The following is a 24,264-nucleotide window of genomic DNA, read 5'->3' on the forward strand; positions in this document are numbered from 1 at the left end:
GTATATTATTTCATTAAGAGTTAGAAGCATAAAAGCCTGCAATAAACTTTTAAGGTTAAAAAGAAGGCATAAAATGATACAGCGAATATATGGAGTTTGAGATGTATATGGTATTACTGAGATCCTAGTACGCATGGTTACAGCACAAGGTTGATTCATTTAAATTCCTTTCTAAGGATCAGAAACTGTCATGGATACTTATTAATATTTGCATCTGTGAAAACATTTGAAAAACTAGGCAGGAGGCAGCTTAATCTCTCACTAGCATTCCTAATATATTTTTGAGTACCAGGGAGATTTTAAGTTTGGCAACAAGACAAGCTTACTAGTCATGTTTATAAACCTCATAGCAGATCTGAACCTACTCAGCTTCAGAATAATCCTGGCTACAAGCATTACCATATTAATTGGTTATACCAAAAATCAAAAATGAAGATGTTGAAAGTACCTTGTGCTTTAAATATTTAAATAAAAGAAAATAGTAGATAAATATATGATACTCACAGTTGCCACCTGTTCTGTTACTCCTTTGTCCCACTGAGTTTTCAGATTCTTTGTATGGAAATTGGAGAGTAGTATCCAAACTTCGAAAACCTTCTTTGAGAGAGTGGTGCTTGTAGTATTCTATGAGTTCCTTTCAGAAAAGGAAATAACATGTCATTGGAAATTTAATTCATATCCTTTTCAACATTCTGCTGTACAGTCAGTGGCAGTTTTATCAGGCAAGTAACCTTATTTTATAATGCAACATCCCATAGTGCGCTCACAGTAAAAAATCAAGTATCCTGAATAGACTGCATATACACTGCCACTTAGCTTACTGTGTTTTTAAATCCTTGCCCTGAAGTGCAGAGACTATTTATACAGTAAAACCTCATTTTTCAAAAGTATAATACATATGCCATGTACAATACATATGCCATAACACAGTAAAACCTTATGATCAAAGTTGATGCTTACTTGCTACTTTGAGCTAGGCTGAGTATGCATTTGCTTTTCTACAGTCAGGCAGAAATGAAGGTCTGCTGCTTGTTAACTATAACCTGGGAACTGTCCTTGTTCTCTCATATTTCTTTTGCAGCAATAAGTGATGTCCATCTGTAAATGTATTTATCAGTACACAGATCCCAGATAAGTATGTGTGTGTATAACCAGGTAAGCCAACTGCAACCTGATGAGTAGGTATATGGATCATACAAAAGTTTCAAAGCACTGCCATTAAAATTTGTGCCTTTTTTTCCAGATAATACTATATGAATAATCCAGCATTTCACACTCCCTTTGGGCCAAATCCAATATGCTTTAAGTGGGCTAAAACAGTCTATGTAACCAAGGAGACATGACAAACTGAAGGCAGTTACTTTAGTTTCTATTTTACAGAAGGTAGCAATCATCAAAATCCTGGCAATTTGAGCTTTCCCTGTGCAGTCTTCAGCTCCTGTCACTGGCTCTTAGATTTGAACTAGTCATAATAACGTCAACAACACACACAGTTTGCATACAGAGTCTGGAATAAGATTAAAAATGATCAGACAATTCAAAGCAAACATATTCTACTTGATTAATGATCCTCCAGTTAGGGGATTTCACTCTTCAAAAATGCCATATATTTAGCGTAAACCCTTCACTCCTACCAATAATTCCTCAGTCATTCCACTACACTTATTAACATTCAGATTTCCAAAACCAAAGTTAGCCAAGTCAAGATTAGGTCCAAATAAGGAAATATTACTATGGTCAATCCTTTTATTTTAACTCAAAAAAAAAAATTACTAGAATTAGCCCACGTCAGCCAAAACAGTTCAGCAATAAACTAATTCCAACCAACAAAATGATCCTCAAAGATTCAGTCCAAAATTGAGTGCGCAAAGCAGAAGCTCCGGAGAGCAGGCAGAAGTCTGTCCACGGGACCAATCCCGGATCTCCTCTCCTTGCTCCCCAAGCTGTGAGCTCCCAGGCCTCTCAAACCACTTCTGAACCTCAGGAAAATCCACACCTGCACTTAACAGTTCACAGTCACAGACCACCAGGCACTGCAAGCAAGCAGAAACGCTAGGAAAATACAAACTGCTTGGGCTTTTTTATCTAGCATTAGCCCAGCAGCTGAGCTACGGCATCAGCAGCCAAAGTTGCTTTTACATATCATCAATTAGTACTCAGGCATTCAAATTACCAGGACAACATAGAGGGCGATTTGTAAGCAACATTCAAAGATGAATTCACTGATAAACAGAAAAAACAGTTAGCATGAAGCTTAATTTGTTACCAGTTTGCACAGCCTAAGTCAGTGGGATTTGTGATTTTTTGTAAAGGAATAAGAATATCCTTTTATTTATTGGCAAAACAAGTGAAATGGTTCCAAACTGAGCGGGGGGGGGGGGGGGGAGGAAAGGGGGGAATACATTGAGTCATGAGGGTGGTTTTTTTTAATATTCCTCTTTCATGCAAACAGTCAAACAGCAATCAGCCTTGAACACATCCATTGCACAGGTCACAGCAGCAAACTTGCATGCAGCTGGATAGCCGCAGCCCTGCCAGCGTGCACGGCTCCCTGCAGTCGGCTCCGTGGCCGCGGCTCACAGCCGCCACCGAGCTGCCCTCTCACTGCTCCTTGGCCTGCATTACACTCAGTGCTCTGCTTTGCTTTCTCTTGTGAATGATTTTCAAACTTAATACAAAAATTAAGCGCAGGAGCTGTCCTCTTCGGTTGCCTCCACAGCAATACAGCAGACGGTGTCACTGCACATCATTACTCGAGCTTTCCAGGGCTGCTGTTTCTGCCTGTCTTTTACTCCCAATCATACTGAGACTGTTTCTCTTACTTTCTCTTTCCAGACACGACCATTCTCTCTTGCATCTCTTCAAAACAAAACAGTTCTTCCATAGCATATGCAAATGGTACTTACATTACCACTTGTCTGCTTAACTCTTAAGGGTAGATTTTATAATATTCTAAAATTGACTTATGAATTTATCTAATAGAATGATAACAAGGCAGAATTGGTAGCCATGAGGCCTTTACACTAGAAATTTCTTTCGTCCTTCTCAACTCTTGGCTGCAACAGACCATCCTTTTGTTTCCTTTTTATCTATGTTTGTGTCCTATACTTGCATGTCTGATCCTCTAGCTGTTTTGAAATCTCCATCAGTGCATAAAACTGCATCATTGCTGTAAGATACTTGGCAGCACACAACTACCGCAGCTCACCTGCCTTGTCAAGACCTTGAAAGCACTTGCACATTCTCATCAGCGTCCAGTGAATTATCTGCAGTATCTGCAGACGGAGTGGCCACCTCCTTCATGCATCTGAGGAATGCTATGATTTCTGTTGCTACCAATGGTAAGGTCTCAGGGTCCATGGCCCTAACACCATATACCTCCCTGGATTTTAAGCGCCAAAGGAAGACACATTATAGTGTGAAAACAGCTTGGTGCATTCTGCATCCAGGAAATTTATGTTCTTCCTATTCTAATGAGCACTTCACTGAAATCAGGAGTGCATAAAGCAGAGATTTCTGCTTGATTTTTTAACACTCACAGAATGCCCTTGCTGTCCAGAGCATCAGAGGTTAAATTAAAATAATTTCTAAGGCTTCCTGGTTTTAAAGCGTCTCTCTATTTTTAGTTTGTGTTGTCCTTCAATTTTATTTATCGTTTTAGAGTAATTGGATATGCATGCAGGAAGGCTGCAATATAAGTGTAATTCAATTGATTGAGCTAAATATAATATATTGAACAAGATTCCTTTAACTGTGCATCAGAAAATGCTTAAGCAGTAGAATTTTACAAATGCACTGAGGTAATTTATTCAGACACCTTGTATATGTGAGTCTTACCTGAGCAAAATGAACCATCAAGAAATTCTTTCAAATGAAAAGTTCAGAAAAAAAGGGAATTTCTTCCTTGTACAACACGATTCTGACACAAAACTGGAACCTCACTGAGCTGGGCTGTTAAAATACCATCCCCTTATCTGAGGGTGAGCTACGCCTACTGCTGGAGTGAAAGGTAATGGGATAGACCAGGTGCTTGTTATTACACTTTGCTAGGGAGCCCTGTGCTGACCCAGAGTGCAGGTTACAAGTCTCACAGCTGCTTTTATTTAGACTATTTGATATTGATCTCAAATGACTATTAGTCCAACAAAGGTTTTTGAGGTATCAACAGTTTAGAGAGCCTCATTCTCCAGAGGCACATCTTCACTCTCCCCCAGTGCGCCAAGACCAGGAAGAGCAGCTCTCCCAAGTGTTTCTGGGCTCTGCGACACAGGTCCACCTTACAGCTTTCCCCCTTCAGACCTGCGCAGCAGCAGGCTCCGTTCTATTTCCTGGTGCCCCCAGGCATGTTCTGGGGGTGTGGAAGGGCAGACCCTTCACTGGCTCCTTTGGGGGACCACTGCCATAAAAAGAAACACTTCCGAAGGCAGTAACCTATGCTTTCAAGATTCAGCAAAACTGTACAGTGGGCTGATGCGTGGGATTCAGACAAATCCCTCCTCTTCTCCACACCACCGCAAGAGACACAGTCTCGCCCTAAATACAAATATGTAATTTTAAGTATGTTCCACAATCACTTAGAGCAAACACCACAAATATAAAAAAAAAATCATCCTATTTTCAAATATGGACAGGATTCAAATCTCTCAGTCATACAATTTGTAATTCTACAAACCAAAGCACCCCACACTTTACCTGCAACAGTTAGAAGTTACACATTGTAAAACGTCTAATCAATGCTTACCATTAAATTTTTAAATTTTCTATTTTCTGCAATGTGAAAATAGCCATCTCTTGTTAAAATCTTGATGTGTTTCACTTCATTATTGTACCTGTGGGCAATGAATAACCTATGAATATAAATGTGTTTTTAATCAGAGGCAATCAATAATTACCTGAGGGCAGACCTCAGTAACACTACATGAATAAATTCTTAAGACAAAATATATATCCACGCCAAAACAAAGTTGACATCTAATTAACCAAATGTATTTATTAAAGTTCAGCTAAAGAGGTAATCTGTATTCAGAAAAAAAGTCATGACTAACTGCTTGTTAACTGGAAATTCCCATATATTGCTTGCTTTTATGTTCACATTGATAATCAATGTGAACACACATTTTATTGAAATATCCGATATGCAAAAAAGGCTCAAACTCTCACTGAGGTCAATGGAAGATTCCTAGTCACTTCAAAAAAAACAGAACAAATCACATTCCAAACGCTTACTATTATACAATATACTAGTCTATCATTTTTGTAGACCTGTTTGCTACACTAACGTTATAAAACTATTGCTGTTTCCTAATACAAATATTGCCTGATCTATTTGGCCAGCAACTTCAGTTTTCCTGTATTGACTATCAGAGAGTCTATGATTGTAGAAGCTGAAACAGATTTTTTTTGACTTTCCTTATTGATTAGAAATATTATATTATCTAGGCATAAATGAAAACAGAAGAACTATCTGTAAAAGTCTGTATCCCACTTACTTAATGCTAATTGCATATTCTCCTGACTCTTTGGTCCTGTGCCGCACCAGGTAAGTGCTATTTACTCTGTTAATAAGTTCACTCTCTGCTTGCAATCTTTCCATTGCTCCTGCAAACCTGCAACACAGAGAACAATAAAAATCAGCTATGATTTTTTCAAAGCTTTGCAGATAGGTCTATCGAATATGCAATGCGCAGTCCCAGTATACTGCATGAACTAGTGACCGAATAATATATCAATTGCAATTGATGTATTGTAATTAACACCATTTCCAAACTCTTTTCAGTGGTGCCCCGTGACAGGACAAGAAGCAACAGCCACAAACTGAACCACTGGAAGTTCCACCCAAATATGAGGAGGAATTTCTTCACTGTGAGAGTGACAGAGCACTGGAACAGGTTGCCCAGAGAGGTTGTGGAGTCTCCAAACTGGGAGATACTCAAAAGGCATCTGGACAGAGTCCTGGGCAATGTGCTGTAGGTGACCCTGCTTGAGCAGGAGGGTTGAACTGGATGATCTTCAGAAATCCCTTCCAACTTCAACTGATTCTGTGACTTTTTACAGCAAGTTTTGGCCTGAAGTCATTTTTTGGTTAAGTATTACAAAACATTAGAAAATAAATACTGATCCCAGTGATATGTTTTCCACTAACAAAATTACAGACTGAATGTTAGAATTGAATTAACAAATACCAGCTTTATATATGTAACATTTTATTTGGCTGGTTATGAAAAAAATCAATGTTTATTTAGATATGATTCTGATTTCACTTTCTGTAAACTAGAGGAAGTTGGGAGTAATGTCTAAGGGAAGAAGCATAAAACCAGTGATAGAAGAGGAATGATGCTGCTTCTGCTCTCTCAGACTCACCACCTGCACCTCCCAGTGGTGAACTGAATTCCTAGAGCAGGTCCACGCTCCACCTGAGCTCCAGACTGACAGTAGCTGTAGATGTGATACATTGTCTTTTTATACCACTATAGTAGTCTTCCCCCCCCTTTTTTTTATTTTAATAGAAAAGGAAAAATGGAATTATCCATCACACTAAATATATATTATGTTATTTTACATTACTCCTGTTGCTTAGTTGCTTAACATGCAAGATCTACTTGCATGCTTCACATTACATTGATCTTATTATTCCATTTGAGACCCCTGGGATTAAAACTGCATAGCTATAGACTTGTAAACAAAATGTCAAAAACATTAAGCACATTATTACAACAGAAACGCTTTTAGGCAATGCACGGTGTTGTTTTACCAAACCATTACACGATGGCTTCTTCAGAAGTCTGTAAAGGTTAAACCAATATAAATTAGATTGCAACAAACAGTTGTCTTTCTATGATTGCTTCCATCAGAGAGATTATTTTAAGACTACACAAGGACTCACCAGAGCTGGGAAGAGTAGTCTACTGGCTTAGGTACCTGTGACATGAAAAGATAAAACAGAACGATGATCAAGATTTTGAGGGAAAAAAAATGAGGAAAAAGAAATCAGACAAACACGCTAATTAGTCTGGAAGTCTCTTTTCTCCTTAATGTATTAATAAGTGCAAATTTTCAATACCACTCTGAAAAACATACAGAATATTTTATCTTTTTGCTGCCACAATAGACAAATGATACAAAATTTGTACCAAGCTCTTTTATTTATTTTTATTAAATGTGAAGTTTATTTTGGCAATGCCTACACTTATTTCAACCATAAAACAGCCTAATAGTACATATTGTTAAAAAGTATCATCAAAATGTGTAACAAATGCATAAAAATTCACTTCCAGGATTTTATGGCCTTGAAAAGATAGTCTAGTATAAAATAGGCTGTGCAGTCTCCTGAGAGTGTTATGGCTAACCCATAGATTGTATTGTATGACTTCCTTCATACTTTTGTACTTAATTTGTATTAGTTGTCCACTGTATGTTAATAAGCATGGAATTTGAAGCTCAATTTCAATTTTTTAAAAAATGAAGAAAACTAATATTAGTCTGCAAAATAAGCATTATATGTATACACAAAAATTTTTTTTTCCTCCAGTAAAGCTATAGAATATCTTACTATTTTCTGGATTCTAATAGGGAAATCATTACAGTAACATTCTTCTTAAAAAATTTTATTTATGATATATGAAATGTCTTCAACAGAGACTTCCAAACACAGACCAATACAGGAAGATATTGTCAATACATGCCTGCAATCTTAAACTGATTCAGATTTAAATGAATTACAATTCCCATTGACTTATATGCTAAATAATGTGTAGACATACATAGCTGACCTCAGGTATCGAGTTGTCTATCAGATCTCTAGACTTCATCTTGAAATGAACAGCACTGGTGTCAGGGGGGGGGAAAAACTACATATTTAGCACACATTCTGCATTCTGCAGTTAAAGTAGCAGCAGTCAAATAGAATGAAAGATTTTAGCATATCATGTCAAAAATGTTATGGTATACTTTAAAGTAGTATTGCTGAGGCAGTAAGAGACAGCATTTGAATGGAAAGAAAAGTAGAAGCAGTAGCTACAAAGCTATTTTTAAGCCAGGATGTTATATCCTAGATGACAATGGACAGTTGAGTTGAGGGAACATATAGAGGAATGTTGGTATTTACAACCAATTGTGCAGGTAACACATAATCTTGCAATCTTCTCAAAATAGCACAAGTTGACTGGAACGCAAAATTACTAAATTTTAAGGCTCTCAACTTCACGGTAAGAAACTTCAATAGTAGAGTTACATAAAACACTTATTCTGAATACTTCACTTAAAATACTGGCTATGTATATACTTAATCACATTCAGAATGTTCTTCTCTTGAAAGAGTTTTCAATAATCTTGCTCCTAGCATTAGAGATTAAGTTAGCATCTCTCCTAATTATTATTTCTGCACAGAAGTAAACAAAGTTGCTCTGTTTTTTTGTTTGTTTGCTTGTTTTTCCTAGGATAGGGTTTTGGTTAGCTTTAAATTTACTTAAAACTTGACTTCCAGCCCAGCATCATAACATTAATTTTCATGAACCAAAATTTGCAGAGTGCCTTTGACATAACGGTCACTCAAACTAGACACATAACACTTACTTGAATGCCTCTCAATCCAAGACATTTAAGAAAAAAGTCTGAATTATAGCGGGTAATCCATAAATTACATCCACTATAAATTACAAAGGATGCACTAGTGTGAAACTCACTAAATGACTGTGATAAAACCAGGGTCACCTATCTGGCTTGCACAATAGCAAATCCATCCAAATGTTGTAACAGTCATTAAGTCAGCCCAACTCTCGGGAGAGAAAAAGAAAGCACAGGCAAAGACGCATTACTCCCAAAGCTTGCAGAGAAGGGTTCCCAATAGTGGCGTTTGCAGTGCTCCCGCTGTGCACACCACCTCAAAACGCAGGAGGCCTAAGAGAGCCATCAAGGCACGACACCTGCAGCACTTAGTGCCCTTTCCACTACTGAGGGTGTAACTCAGGCACCTCTGCTGCTGAGACTTGGGGGAAAAAAGGTGAACAGATGGCGAAGGTGCAAGGACATTCCCTGGAGACCTGTTTCAGTGAAGCTGACCCAATGAGGTATCTGAAGGCCAAATGGGCACTTACAAAACACATCTTCCTATGACACAAGATACTTCACTGGTACACTTCATCTACTGAAAAACTGCACCTGAATGCTTTGGACTGTCACTTATACAACTAATCAAAGAATGTGTTTTTATTGGCAGCAGGACAAAATGGAACAGTTTTAAAAAAACAACAAAAAAACACCCATACAAAAACATCCTTACTTTGTCAAGTAGCCCTACTTTAGAAAGGACATGAAAATTTAAAGATAATTTAGCCCATGCCTCAGAGCAGTTAAATCACTGATGATTAGTCCCTACCATTAATTTGGAATGCAGTGAGATATACTAGGAGCATTGGTCATTGTCAGAAAATAGAGGAAAATCAACTATTTATCCAGAGGCTCTTGACTTGCACTGTGCTATATATCCAGTGCCATCAACAGAAATGAGAAAACTGGAGGAAAGCTAGGAGGAACCTGATATTACTCATATGGTGCAGAAAATGTTTGCTGACATACACTAGTTATTGCAAAGAAGAAAAAAATGTTTATAGGTACAGCTGTGAAAAGTCTGGAATATAGATATTCTGGAGCTCAGCAGTTTTTCATTCAATATTCATTCCTAAAGTCTTTTGATATATGTATTTTATGCTTTTTCTGGCCATTTTTATATCAGCTGGTTGTAAAGATTGTTACACTTAATAATAATAGTAAAAGTTATAGCGTGTTAAAAATCTGATTGATGTTTCAGTATCTTTAACTGCATCATTTGTCATAATAAGATGTTTATATTTCACTCTTCCAAGTTAACAGTGGCAAAGCATCCATTTATCTTTCTGGTTCAACCATGACACCGGTTGCTAACATTTCATGAATAATATTTATTTATTCTGTAAAAATATGTTATTTTCAATCCTGCTCTTAATAGTGGATTTCTAAATTTAGCAGAAAGCAATCTTCACAGCACCCAAGTAGAGTTTTTCCTAAATATGAATATCCTGCTTCCACTGCTTTAAAGTATGATGATGATACCTGATGATACCTAAACTATTTTTGCCTTTGTCAAGACTGTCACTGTATTTATAGCGTGTTCCTAAAGCCATTGTCAGTGATATTACAGAATGAATGACTGTGTGGCTTTTAGGACCTAAAGCTTATCCATAGCAAGTACTGCCTGCATCCAGCACCAACTGGCAAGTGACACCATGACACAGGCAAATCCACTACTTTTACCCTTTAAGCAAGCAGAGAAAAAAAGTTCACGTAGCACCTTCATCTCTGTTACAGATCTGTTCTGTCACACAGTTTAGCAAATCCTGTATCTACAAAAATTCTACCTATCCCTCTTCAAACAAAATTCTGAAGATGTAGGGTAGTAAAGATGCCTCAAGGGGTACTAAAGTATTTATCCTTTAGGATCACATGTATATTTGTTTTAGAAACTAAGGAACAATAAAAATCTTAAAGGCATATCAAGATGCAGCCATTAATAGCTGATTCCATCTACTTACAATCCATTTTGTGGCACCTTGATTGTTGTAATGAAAGCAATTTTGTTAATAAGTCTAACTCTGCTGTGAATGTAAAATGGTCTTAAAGCAAACTAAGAAGTGTGATTCATCACTGTATTATTATGGGTTTACATCAATTAATCTCAGTGAAGGAAGACACAATAATTTGATGCACACTGGTATAAAGGGCAGAGAATGAAGGAGTGTGCAGTATTTAAATTAATGCAATCACATCTGCATACAAAACTCATGAGCACATTATTACAAATTATCCTGAATTAATCTCGATTGAAAACAACCTTGGACAAGATAAAGGCAGGTAAGAACTTACCGAGACAAGGAAATTTATCGACCACTTTGGATTTAAGGTTTTCTTTTAGTTTCACTTTCAGATTTTTAAACTCACAGTATTACAGTGTAATCTCTCTCTCTAACCCAAAGTGACTGAGGAATAGATTAAAACCACAACACTCTCACCTTAGTGTTGGGGGAGAAAGAAAGTGTACTTTTGTATAGAATTGTTTGTTTTATACTCTGGAAACTCTTTAGAAAATTACATTTATTAATGTTCTCAAAAGTTAAATCTGCCTCTTGAATGTATTTTCTTGACATGTATAATTTAAATCCAATAACCAGAAGCATTAGAATGCAGTATTTTAAGCAATACTGAACTTACTATGAAAACACAAAGGAACTACAAAACAATATGATACCCATAAGGTAAGAATAATAAAACCCTAGCATAAACTAGGCAATTTTCCTGTAAGACGACAAAAAGAATTAAATAATTGTACTTACACATGGGCTAGGTTTTACAGCATCACTTGGGAAGAAGCCAAGCTCTCCTGTCGTTAGATTTCTGCCCTAGAAAAAAACAAAATTTCCCATTTTTGAGACATAAGGGGGATAAACAGTAAATAATAGTATAAATACAGGGGTTTAGGACTACAGAAGTATATCGAAAGAGTCCTTCAAACAAACCATTATTCTAATAAAATGTAATTCAATAGTAATTTTTTAATTTATAAAATTAAGTAATAATGATAGCTGAAACACCTGAGAGCTCTGGGAGAGGGGACGCAAGACAGGCTCAGAGCTCGGGTTGCAATTCCCAGCTCTGCCAGTGACTGCCACTGGCTGAGGTCTTCAGCAGAGTTAATTTAATTATCTACTCTCGAATCAGTTCCTCTGAGCTGGCATCACTCTAGCACAAGCTGCCCCGCTGCAACGCGACGGAGCCCCCGAACGACAAGGCCGCCGTGCAGGATGGCAGTCGTGGCGGCTACTCCAGGTGGAAACCCGGAGCTGCCGACCTGCCGGCCAACTCGGGCGCGAAGCGCCGCAGCGAGGGGCTCTGCACGGCGATGCGGATCGCTGCAAATCGGGTGGACGCACGAATACCAACAGAATTCAAGACTTGCTCTCCGAATGCGCTACGTTCACAACCACATCCCGCAGCCAGCTGGGAGGCCAGCTGCAGCGGCACATTCGGCACGCTCGAAACTGAGCCTTTGCTGCAACCCCGCGGCACCCCCCAGCGCAGGACCACCCATTTGCTCCGAGCTTCTCACAGGACCCAGCGCAAACGCCTCGCTCGGGAGCCCTGCCCTGCCCACGGCTCACGCGGCGCCGTGCCAGAGCGCGCCCGGCCTCCGACAGGCACGCGCCGCCACCAAGCCCCTTCCCACCGCCAGCCAAGGCTCGGCAGTGCCACGCTCATCACGTCTGTCAGAGCAGAACGCTGTGCAGGCCTAAAACTTCCACACACAGACATCTGACATGAAAGCATCAAAAATGGTATTTTGGCATCCAAATGTTGTCATTTATCAGGCTTTCGAAAGCATGTAAGTGCTTAATTTCCACTAAACTTGATACACTGACTGTAAATGCACACTTCACAATGCCTGAAAGAGTATTTTTCTACCATTGTAACCTTAAGAATGATATTTGTTTTTATTTCTGACTACATACTTACAATATAAAAATGTTAAAAGGGAAAAAATGTTTCATGAACACACATGTAATTTCTTGTTTTACTTCATTTATTCCTGTAACATTAAGTGCGTAATTGTACCCTAATATTACCACACAAAATAGAATCCAGTAATTTCAAATAGGGTGAATATAAAAGATGAAAGCAAAAAGAATTAATGAGGATTCATGAGCAATTGAGAAATTCCTTCAAGTCTGATGCCCTAAGCACAACGAGTGAGTGCATTATTTTCCTAGGGAGACCACTATGCAACTTAGCACACACGGGTAATGACCCCGGAAACCACTAGAATGAAGAGGAAGGAGAGGAGACAGAAAAGCACTTAAGCAGTGTTTAAGGTATAATACGCTAAACTTAAAAAAGAAATTCTTGTAAACAAGTGACAGTCTTGTATATCTGAACCTGTGTTAGCAAAGCTTATTCCACCTTCTTTCCCACTGTCTACCTGAATATAGGTTGCACACTGTGTCCATTTATTCCGCTTAGTCCCCCGGTGTGTATTCTTCTGAATTACAGACTTTATTTATAAGCAGAGTTCTGACAGTCTCCCATCTAAATGACCCTTATTTACAACATTGAATCCTATCTGAACAGCAAGTCATCACCCAGGCAATGCAACCAACCACTGAATAAAATATATTAATGAGAAAGAGCATTTGAAGGAGCACAATTAAACATCATTAGCTTTGTATGTGCCCCCACACAATCACTATTCATGAGAAACACTTATATAAAGTAAGAGAAGCTGAACAAGATGACACATAAGGCAACATATGTCTATGACAATTAGAAAGGAGCCAAGAATTAAAACTTGATGAGCTCAGGGACAGATCCTTTTGTTACCATCTGACACTGCAAACAGGGACATCGCTTCAAATATGTTTCAAAGCGCAGCTTCCATCAGCTCAGAAAAGCACTCTATGAAGAACACTTACAGGGTTAGCTCCTACTATTTTTTTTTTTACAGAAAGTTATTTGCCCATCCCCAGTCTAGAATCAAAGATAGTTTTAGTTTTCAAACGTTCAGATGCGTCAGCCTGCACAGCATTATACCAAACTGAGCCATTCTACGGCCTCCAAGGGAAAAGAAAGGAAAAAAAAAACAACACCTCTGCATTACAGGCACTGAGCGAAGTGCAGCACACACAGAAGCACCAAGCCCAGGCCCAATAGGATATAAACCAGCATTACCCTGCCGGGCTTATGTACTGCTAGCAGCACACAGCACCACGAATCATCACTGAAAATCCCAGCAGAGTAGCAAAGATCATGAGATTAGCTGTGCTAAATCATTACCAGATCATTAATGATCATTAAATCATTACCAGAGTGCAGACATTACAATGTAGACACATTTCAAGTGAGGAACCTGTAATCTATATGCTGTGTTTTACTATGCACGTGTGCGCCCTCACTCTAAGTATTCGGTAGGCAACAAGTTGATAGCACTTCCACCAAAAAGAGTCATCCGGACAACAGTAAACAGTCATTGCAATGAACGGCAGCACAAAACCACATCAGCAGACAAACTAACACCAGAGGTACAGCATAGGAAACACTGTCTCCTAATTCAGATCAAGGAACACTTGCACAAGCAAGTACCCCGCTGTCTCCTCAGACATCACCATTTGTCAGAAGATGCTCTTCAGTGCAGCTGTGTGACACGGATGTGTCACTTTGCCAGGCTAGGAGTGACGTATATGGACAATACACCAAATGAGAGCAGCAGTAGAGAAAAGTTGCAGGGTCAGACTCTCTTGAGGAGGTCGTGCAAAACATCGCTGCCTTCAATGGGGAGCCAATCCCCCAAGTACGGCGACCAGCACAATTCCTTGCCATCGCATTTTAAGCAATAACACAAATATAACACTAAGACAACTCAAAAAAAGGCTTGGCCTTCTAAAGAAAAGCTTTGCATTATACAGCTGTGGATATTTAATCTGTGTTTTCTATATAAACCCAAACCCCTAAACAGAGCAAGTTTTTATGTATCATACATTGCTGAAGGAAACTGCTCACTTTCAAATGCTGCTAAATTCATCAAGGCTCAGTGTCATTTGTACATAAAACTGTAACCTAATGTCAGATGACGATTTCCAAATGAAAATCTTACCATCAACTAATCTTGATTAACAGCAAAATTATCATGCCACCACCCTTCACTTTTACTATTCACTTCTTTCTGCTTTACACTTTCTGCTTGCTAATTGCTTATCGTCTGATGAGTAAGCATTTTGCTTCCCTCAAACATGCCCCTATAATGATTTAAGGTCATTACAAAAGCAGAAGCAAAGGACTAGACATAATACATAGTTAATAGGCATTTTTAAAGCAATTCTTTTATTACACTATATCATATACACTATATATTATAAACACTGTTATATACACATATCAGTGTGTATATATGTGTGCGCACATATCCATATTTTATATACACAGAGATACATACACAGGCCAATGAAGCCCTTCAGTCTATTTCTTTCAATTACACTTTCAGCAAGACTAGAGGCTGATTGATTACTCCTGTATCTGTTTTAATGTTGGAGGTTTTCTGAAGCCATTTTGCAATTTTGCTCTGAATTTTCAGACTGCTGCCAGCTATTTTGCTAATGCAATTCCCACTAACTTCAGTGGACTTGCCCAGAGCACTAGCATAGCTAAAAAATATATATATCACATGAATTACTCTATCTACATCCTCAACTCTCCCATCTCTACCTCATATTGAGGGACTCCATGCAGGAACAGTCTATACTGAATGCATCTGTATAAATCCTGAAAGTCACTCAAATGACAGGAAAAACACCCTCACACCTCTCTGCTGAAAATGTCCTGACTGCTGCAAGGGACACTGGAGAGCATTTGAATGCTAAAGACCGCCTGATCCAGGTTTATTAATGGATCCATGAATAACCCTCAGCATAGAATTCAGACCGACACCTGCAGGTGGAAAGGGAGCTGGGCCAGAATAGGGATGCGAGGAGCTACATGTTTACGTTAGATGCGGCTGCACAGCCAGCCCTGAAGTCTCCCCATGGCCAAAAGGAGAAATGCTATGCAGGACCGATTACAAACACATGATACACACGCAACATACCAAAAAAACTCCTTCTTTAACAAATACAGACTTAATAATGACAAGAAGGCTTTTCTAAGAAACCCTTGAAGATGACATTTTTTAATTACCGAGAAGACTGGGAGCATTTTAATGGACATTGAATATCTTAGACCAATATACTGCCTTCACATTACCATATCTGAAAGTATTGAAATGATCTGGTCTCCTGTTAATGAACTGATACATCCTGCACAGCTGTAAAGTAAAATAACAACTCATGAACTGTACAGCATCAATGAAATAGGTTTAAACATCAGGAAACTTCCTCAATATGTTCTAGTAACATACAGAATTTTAAAAACAAACTCAGAAAAATTACTGCTGTATCTTTTCAATAAAAGTAACTAAGAATTGCTCCCTTTAAAAATATCAGCAATATATAACCAATGGAAAAAAACATCAAACTAAGAGAAAAGCAGTTTCCAGATCTAATTCAGGCTTATCCTCTATCAAATTCCCTTCAATTGAATTCAAGACAAAGCAGAGTTGTTCTGCAGGATGCATAGCAATATCCGTCCAACTGCTACTCCTTTATGGAAAATTTACTGATCAGGGCTAACATGGTAAATAAAGGAAAATCCATGGACCTCAGGGATCACTCAGTGACCCACATTCATAAGAGCAATCCAGCATCTGCCTAATCCTGAAGGTGTCTAAACCTCTTGGGACAGGAATTCAGGCTCTGCTATATACTGAAGTTTTCTGATATGGAAATGAAGGCTCTTGCTCTCTATCGTAGTTTCATCTGGGCAAGGAAGTACCTGAAATGTTCCTCTTTCCCTCACACCTAATTCCCTCCTCAGCTTGAGGACATACACTTACATTATCTCTCAATTTTCCAGTCCTTGCTTCTTTGGATTTTTTTTTTTCAGTGATTACAGCATTTTAAAATGTGTAGTCAGGAACCACATTTCAGGTCTCCCTTTTCCCTACTAGCCTGCAAAGCCAACCTGCCTTCTGCACACTCAGACAACCGTCTCTGCAGAACAGCTCCTACCAGCTGGCTCTAAGCTGCTCATCTCAAAGCATACCCTGGATCTGCATCAAAAGCTTAGCTCTTTCCACCAACTACATAATGACTGTCTGAAATATTTTATTGAAGTCAACAACTGTCGTGCTTTTTGGGTACATCAGTTGACTACATGAAATGTCTAAAAACGAGTATTGTGGATTTTGCTTGAGGAGATTAAATAAAGATATCAGATGCAGATTTCCCCCTGTTAGCAAGAATTGTACATTAATTCCCAAATTTTTGCAAAATTCTTCCCAAATGAGCATTATTATGCTTGATACTTGTATGGAAGAGATAAAACGATCTCATGCTAGTGTCACTCTATGGATTCTAACTTCTTCTCACACAGCAACCTGCCACAGTAGCATTTTGCATTGCCCCAGTGAGTTGTCTTCACACACAGAAACACAGAACATAGAAAAAATGAATTCTCTCCCCAGACACAAGTTCTAATTTTATATCTTAAGAATTTTTACAATATACTTAATACTCTTTGGATGTTTATTGTGGGACCACTAACTACTGAAGCATTAGCAAGGACACCTATAACAGCAATTACTCAATATGGGTTTAATGCATATCGAAGAAAAACTGGTTTAGAAAGGAAGGAAAAAAAGTCAGTTCAAATATCTGTATTCCTTTGGCGTACTTCAAAAACATGATTGCCTGGAGGTCAGTGGGTAATTGCAATGGAAACCTGTGAAACTAGAATTACATTATATCTTATGGTATGCATTGTGGCACCCCGAAAGCCTGCCCTCAGGTTAAGTACGTACCAATTTACTCAGACCAAACTCAACAGAGGAGAAAAAAATATTCCCATCTATAATAAAAATCAGACTACTTCAAAGGTGCACTATTGCAGCTGAAACAACTAGCAGTGCTCTGGATCACAGTCTGAAATTTCCATTTAAAACACCAAGTTTTCCCTCTCCCTCCTCCCTTTCGCATTCAATTAATTCTGTAAGTGAAGTTACACAAGCAACAGCTAAGCAAGCAGCTGGCTCTTCTCCTCCTGCACCCTGACCAAATAAAGAAAAGCAGTCTTGCAAAGGGGGATGCATGAAAATCAGCGTAAGACTATCCTCCTTTTTATATGCAGCCAGGTACTTACTGAAAACAGGAGGCTAACTTGCGGCAGTAGCAAGTCCCCTATTTTCCACATTCTCTTTGAAGAAAGTTTACGTTTGGGATGATACCAGGTGAGACAGAAAGTACATTCAGGGGATACAGAAGTGCTTCTCCCAGCTACTCACTCTGTCCCTGAACGGTTTGCCAGGATTTGCTGTTTCATGAGGGAATAGGGGAAAAAAGTGCCCAAAATCAAAACTCATCCTTCTGCTTTCCAAACTGCATAACAACTGCATTTATACGTGTATATAGCCTAAACCAAACATAGAATTCACTGTAATAGTTTCTATGCAACCAATCATACAAACAGAAACATTAAAGTTCAGCTAAGTTAATCTGAATATATTTATCAAACCTAAGCTATTTAGTAAGATAAGCATTACTTGGTAATTTGTGGGGTTTATTTGATGTACTGTAAAGAATGAAAAAATATCTTTAAGCCACAAATACATTTATCTATTACAAGCATTTGAATTTCTAAACTGAGCGGTTTCAAAGTCCGCTCCAACACATTCTCCTTCTGGTCAGCTATAAAACACTCTAAAACCTCTCTTGAAGAAACAGATTTTAACCAAAGTCCGCGTTTTGCAATTATTTGTTGAGATGCATTTTAAAATGTAGATGTCATTACAAGACATGAAAACCCATATCAAGGGGTCTGTGAAAAGACAGGCTGTGAGAAAAAAAATGCCTAAATGACACTAATGGGGATGACAATTTCCATTAAGATTCAAATCTATTACTGATGCTTCTGGAGAAAGAGCCTCACCCACTTTCCAGTTTCTGCCAGTTACACAACGAGATTCCAGCTAAATTCTTTAACATAAATACAAATAACATCCAAGACATATTCCAGTAGACTGAGCTGACAGGTGAACATGGCAACAGATTCAGTCCTGCAAGGTGTCAATAATTCTGGCTTGTGCTAAGTATGTCAGTCAGATAATTAACTTCTAGCCTGTCCTAAACTTAAATGCTTCTCTGGATCAAAGCTCAAGAACTGGCAGAACTAAGCCCTAAATATAAAACTACATAGGCCAAAATCTGACAATCAGCATTTGACAAAATTTATTTTTGGTGATGTGAAACATCCATGCTCTGCTGGATTACAGATTTTATTTTTCTTTAATAGTTGTTCGCTTTAAAAAAAAAAAAAGAAGAAGAAGAAAGAAAAAGAAAAACAGGTAAAGCTATTCCATTAGGGACAATTCCCACAGATTAAAGATGATCAAATCATGATGATCAAATCATGAAACCAAAGGAACAGAATTCATTGATTCAATCCTGAAAAGTTTTGAGAAGCTTAAATCCTCACTGAATTCAGTAAAATAAAACTAAGAAAAATAAATAAACAATCAAAAAACCCTCAGTCGTGTTACAGACCAAAGAGTTTTTGTAATTGTATTCACGAATTGTGATTTTTCTTTGAGGCTATAAGATCATAAAGACAAACATAACAACTGAAGACAACTACCAACACATCCTAGTTTTTCTTCTATTAATCCCCTATAGATGTTCTTCCGTTTTGCTCTATTTCCAACTACCCAATAATATCTGTGGTTGGCAGCATTCTAGAATGAAAAATTAAGAAAAACATAACCAAGGAAAACAAGACATTTTTATTCATCTATCTTTAAAGTAAATGTAGAACTGTTAGCATTTTGAATCTGTTTTTGATGCAAGTCCTAAATTAGAAAAGAAATTTCAGTAATACTAGCACTCATGTGAGTTTCTATGGGAACAACTGATTTTGCCACCAATAGATTTTTTTTTCTGTACATAAAAACAGTCCTTGGTTGACTTCAGATCTCACCAAATGGTTAGGTGCATTTCCATTTTGCAGATCTCTTTCCTAAAAATTTACTATTCATATTTGAGTTTAAATATTTTGTTTTACTAGCATAGCTTTCAGTTCTGCTATGCTGGAGAAGCAGTGACTGCAAATTCCCAGGCCTGTGAGGCTTCTGCAATTTCAATAGCAGGATTGCTACCAATGCCATGTTCTTGCAGGTTTATTCACAAGGGCTTTTACTCTGAGTAGGGTTGCAAAATTGAGGTTTTACGCAATACAGGCACTGCTGACACTTGAGAAGTGAAAATAGCTGTATTAGTCATTTATTTGGGAGTAAAATACATTAAAAGTTTTTTGTTTTGTTCAATACAAAAAACAAGTTACAACAGCAATAAATCAGTAAGAATTTAATATCTGGGAAAAAAATGTAATATGGCCATTTGCTAACCCATACAGTACCTGCCAAAATAAGCTATGTGCATCTCCTCGGATGAGTTCAATAGTGTCCCCAATCTGGATGTGCAATGGCGGGCCATCCTGCGGGGCTGGCTGCGGTATTCCATCATAGTTTCGAATGACTTGCATTTTTGGTAAACCTGACCAAAATAAATAAATAAATTAAAATTTTAAAAGCATATATTCTTAGTTAATGACATAGTGTACAACCTAATACCAAAAAAAAAAAAAATCATTTTTTTCCATTTGCTTTGTTCTATCCTATTTTCCTCTTGGTGTAATAGTTGATACCATGACTGTGGGGATTCATGCCTCTATATGTATACCGAACACCAGCTCTGTAAAAGGTTCAAATCTTAAGGTTATCTTTTTAATTCAAGGCAAAAATTGTGAGACACTAATATTAAAGACACTAAAATGGAGAATTTCCTCAGGTTTAGATCAGCATTACCCAAAAGCCTACTGCTAATGTTAACATGTCCAAGAAAATAAGGACAATGATCCTTCTTGGCTTCTGATCAGATTTTTTTTCTCATTTTCAGTTTTTGGTAATATTTTTGGATATACATCGTAAGTCAGGATGCAGTTTTAGTTTCAAGACAAGAACTGTGGTTGCAATCTAGTCCTTCCACATCAATACCAGCTGCATCTAGACAGCTGAACTATGTCAACCCCCCCAACTTTTATTTAATTAAAGGGAGCAATTCACCTCCTCAGACACAAAATACTTCCTGAAGATTACTCTTACTGCCTGCACAAAGAGCTAAATCCCTGTTTATAACTAGAGTTGGGGAGTTCTCCTCAGTACTTTTCAAATACAGCAGGGCGAAGGAGGAAAAAAATGATACTTTAACTCAGTACTCTGATAAACTTAATGGTATTTTTAAGAAAATCACTCAAAGTATTACTGACAACTCATTTATTACACTAAAACAATGTATTGCAGCATTACAGAAATACTTAATATTGGGTGAAAAGTAACACTACCTAATAAACATAGTAAAGACTTAAAGGCTTTTTTAAAAAGCATTTTTTACTCTTTATATTGTTCTAGTCACTGTCCCCCTCTTTCTTTCACATTTTATGTAACCCTTTTCTTGTTTTTAGCTGCATAAAGGATGATAAAGGTTACTATTATTAATTGGGCATGTCCATCCTTTAATTTTAGTTACATAGATTTTGATTAAATAAGCTTTTGTGAGAACTGGAAAGAAATAAAGGCGAAAGAACAGCAAATTAAGGTAGATGCCACATTTAACTCATTTGTTGCTGCAGAGACATGATCGAATTACTTCTAACACAAAGGATCAGCAGGTCTACAAGAAACCTTCTGCTTCTACTGCAAGATTACTACTATAATATAGACAGTAAGAAATACAAATATTGGTCACCTCCTTTAAGCTGTATGAAGCATGAAAGAAGTTAGCAACAACAATTATTCTCAGTAGGTAAGAATAAGTACTAAAGCAAAACACTGATGAAACATAAAATAATACCAGCTCTGTATGTTACTCAGTCCAAACAACATAGTATTTTTTATTAATTCTTCAAGCTATGTAGCATACAGACACCTAATTATTAAAAAGCCATTATTCCACTTAGGCAAAACACTAGTCCTTCCTTGCTTTATTTGTCAACTTAGTAAGGCTGCCATGCTTTCAAATACTGATTCAGCATCAACACACATTGCAGCTACTGAGTGACAGACAGAAGCAAGGCTTCATACAATCATCTGCTCAGGCTGGCAACTTTGTCCTAATACAAGAAAGTTCCCATGCTGCAATACAAATGATAGCTCTGCGTATGTGATACGCTGTAAGCCTGCATTTGTCTTCATCTTTGAGGCAAACAAATGGACAAGAGAAATTATTGGCTTTATGAAAACTTATATTGTGATTTTATATTTTAATCACATTTTACATTTTAGCATGCAGATACAATATACTTGAAATGCCATCTTTGTACTGAACTCATTAAAAGCCAATTAAGAAATATTCCCGTACACTTTTAAATGCTAATCTTGTTTTTTAAAAATAAGAGAGTATATTTCGGAAATGATCAAATTAATCATTTACGTGTGTAAAATCACTTTCAATTTTTATTTCACTGGTAATTATGAATATTGGCAGCTCTGAGAATCTGACCAATAGAAATTGAAAAAAAAAACATGCTGCGTCAACTAGCAGAATTATTAAACAGGTAACAGGATTACTCACGTTAAAAAAAATCATGCCTAGAACATTTGTCTATAATCCAATATGCTTAATTCTGTAAAGTTAAAATCCTATAGAGATTTTGATTATAAGATTCCTTTTGCAGATACAATGTTAGAGGATTTGGTCTAACACCTCTTGACATCTCTGGAAATAATCCTATTCATTTAAGTAGGCTTTGAGTCAGGGTCTTAGTCCTTACAGTTCATTATCTTGCTTCAGATCTCTCCTTAAAACTCTTCTGGCTTAATGCCCACAGACATCGTGACAATTACATGCTGCTGTACTACAGCTGTTCCCCACTATGCTGACCAGCAAGTCTTATTCTTCTGCTGTGATTTTATAGCCTGCTTATATGTGTTGTCTCTGGTCTGCTTAATAATATGAGCTCCTTGGGATAGGCATTAGTTTTTTACTGCACACACACCCTGCTTAGCACAACTTACTATCTAGATAGTAAATATACTTACTATCACCAGGTGTATATATAAAAAACAGTACCTGGAATAAATGAGATACATGCTGGAATTCCTAAACACTGCAATGAACATAGTGGTTTCATTCATTACTTCCATTAATAATACTGTGTGCTAGTCTTAAAGGCTACTGACTGAAGACACATATATAAACAAGGGATAAGCATCAGTATTTTCTGACGCTAATACTTCAGTGTAGATTGGATTCAGCTTAGTTTTTGCAAAGTACTTTGTATAGCCATTGAAATTTTCTAAATAAAATTTTCAAATAGAAATACTTCCTTCTCAAGCTCCTGCAACTGAAGCTGAAATATGAACTATTTTTACTAGCAACTGCAATTTACTAACTCTTGTATATTTTCAAAACAAAAATTTTGCAAGTTCATGAAAAAATCCTACAAAGGTTAACAACAACTACTAAAATTAGCTATCTAGCATGTTGTCAGAATAAGGATCTTACAAGAGCTATTAAGACTAAGGGCTGCCATGTCCCAACAAAGGGGACACCAGTCTCTCCTGGGTTAACCCACCCTCCAGCAACAGGAGGGTCGCAGGCACCGAGGCTATATTCACTTCAATACCAGCAATATACGACATGCAAAAATAGCCTGCATTGATCACAGCAGTGAATCTGCAACTAATGTATTTTACTCATTATATGAAAATACCAGTGGAAGGAGTTGCCCCTATACCGTGGTTTTCAAACATTAAAAAACACTCAAATTTTCCAGAAATAGAAGACTACAGGAAGTCTGAATTAATCAGAAACATGCTACTCCAGAATAGTCATTCTTTCATTTTTAAAAGTTTTTCTCACACAACTTCCATTATATTACTATTAAGTGTCAAAGAAATAAACTGGATACCAAACATAATGAATTGAGGCAAATGGTCAAGGAGGTCAGTAGAGTTTCTTTTCATCATATAATTACAGATTTGACAATAGCAGCTTAGAAGCAGTTTTAGCAGGTTAACATTGAGATGGCACACATTCAAGTGGACGGAAACTGGTCAGCCCCTTACCTCCTAACCTTGCCATGGTACAGAGGGCTGTGATGCATCGAGCCCCATCCACTGTTACCACAGGCACCAGCTCACACATCTCATCTGCTCAGCAAGCCTACCCAGAAACTAATTTGGTTGGTTGTTCCCACTGTTCATTTCAAAAGGTTGATCCAAAACTTTATTCTCAAAGCATTAATAATTTTCTGATTTCCAGCATAAATCTGATCAAGCCAGTTTATACCCATTTGTCCTAGCACCAACAGTGCCCTTTTGTCAGAATAATTCTGTCTGCATTTACCTTCATAATGTAGTTATACAGAGCAATCATTCCCCTTCTAACCTTCATTTTGCTAGGCTAAACCAGCCACGTTTTTAGCCTCCTCTTGTAGCAGATCAATTCCTCTGAGGCAGTATACCAAATACCAAGTTCAGACAGACAAGATCTAGAACATTTTCCCTGCCCGTCTTCAAATTTCTTTCTTAATTTGCACAAGGATTCA

At 37.6% G+C, this 24,264-nt stretch overlaps 1 protein-coding gene across 1 annotated transcript in view; it reads right to left on the bottom strand.

Annotated features, from left to right (window-relative positions):
• Nucleotides 1-24,264, bottom strand: part of VAV3 (vav guanine nucleotide exchange factor 3) — a 166,160-nt gene that overhangs the window by 10,698 nt on the left and 131,198 nt on the right. The window contains exons 20-25 of the mRNA XM_062581141.1: nucleotides 20,074-20,210; nucleotides 11,364-11,429; nucleotides 6,884-6,918; nucleotides 5,490-5,606; nucleotides 4,742-4,829; nucleotides 505-634 (exon numbers count right to left, since the gene is read on the bottom strand). Coding sequence (XP_062437125.1) covers nucleotides 505-634; nucleotides 4,742-4,829; nucleotides 5,490-5,606; nucleotides 6,884-6,918; nucleotides 11,364-11,429; nucleotides 20,074-20,210 — 573 coding nt within the window. The remainder of the gene's footprint in view (nucleotides 1-504; nucleotides 635-4,741; nucleotides 4,830-5,489; nucleotides 5,607-6,883; nucleotides 6,919-11,363; nucleotides 11,430-20,073; nucleotides 20,211-24,264) is intronic.

This window comes from Rhea pennata, chromosome 8 (genome assembly GCF_028389875.1).
Source record: "Rhea pennata isolate bPtePen1 chromosome 8, bPtePen1.pri, whole genome shotgun sequence".
Classification (NCBI taxonomy): Eukaryota; Metazoa; Chordata; class Aves; order Rheiformes; family Rheidae; genus Rhea; species Rhea pennata.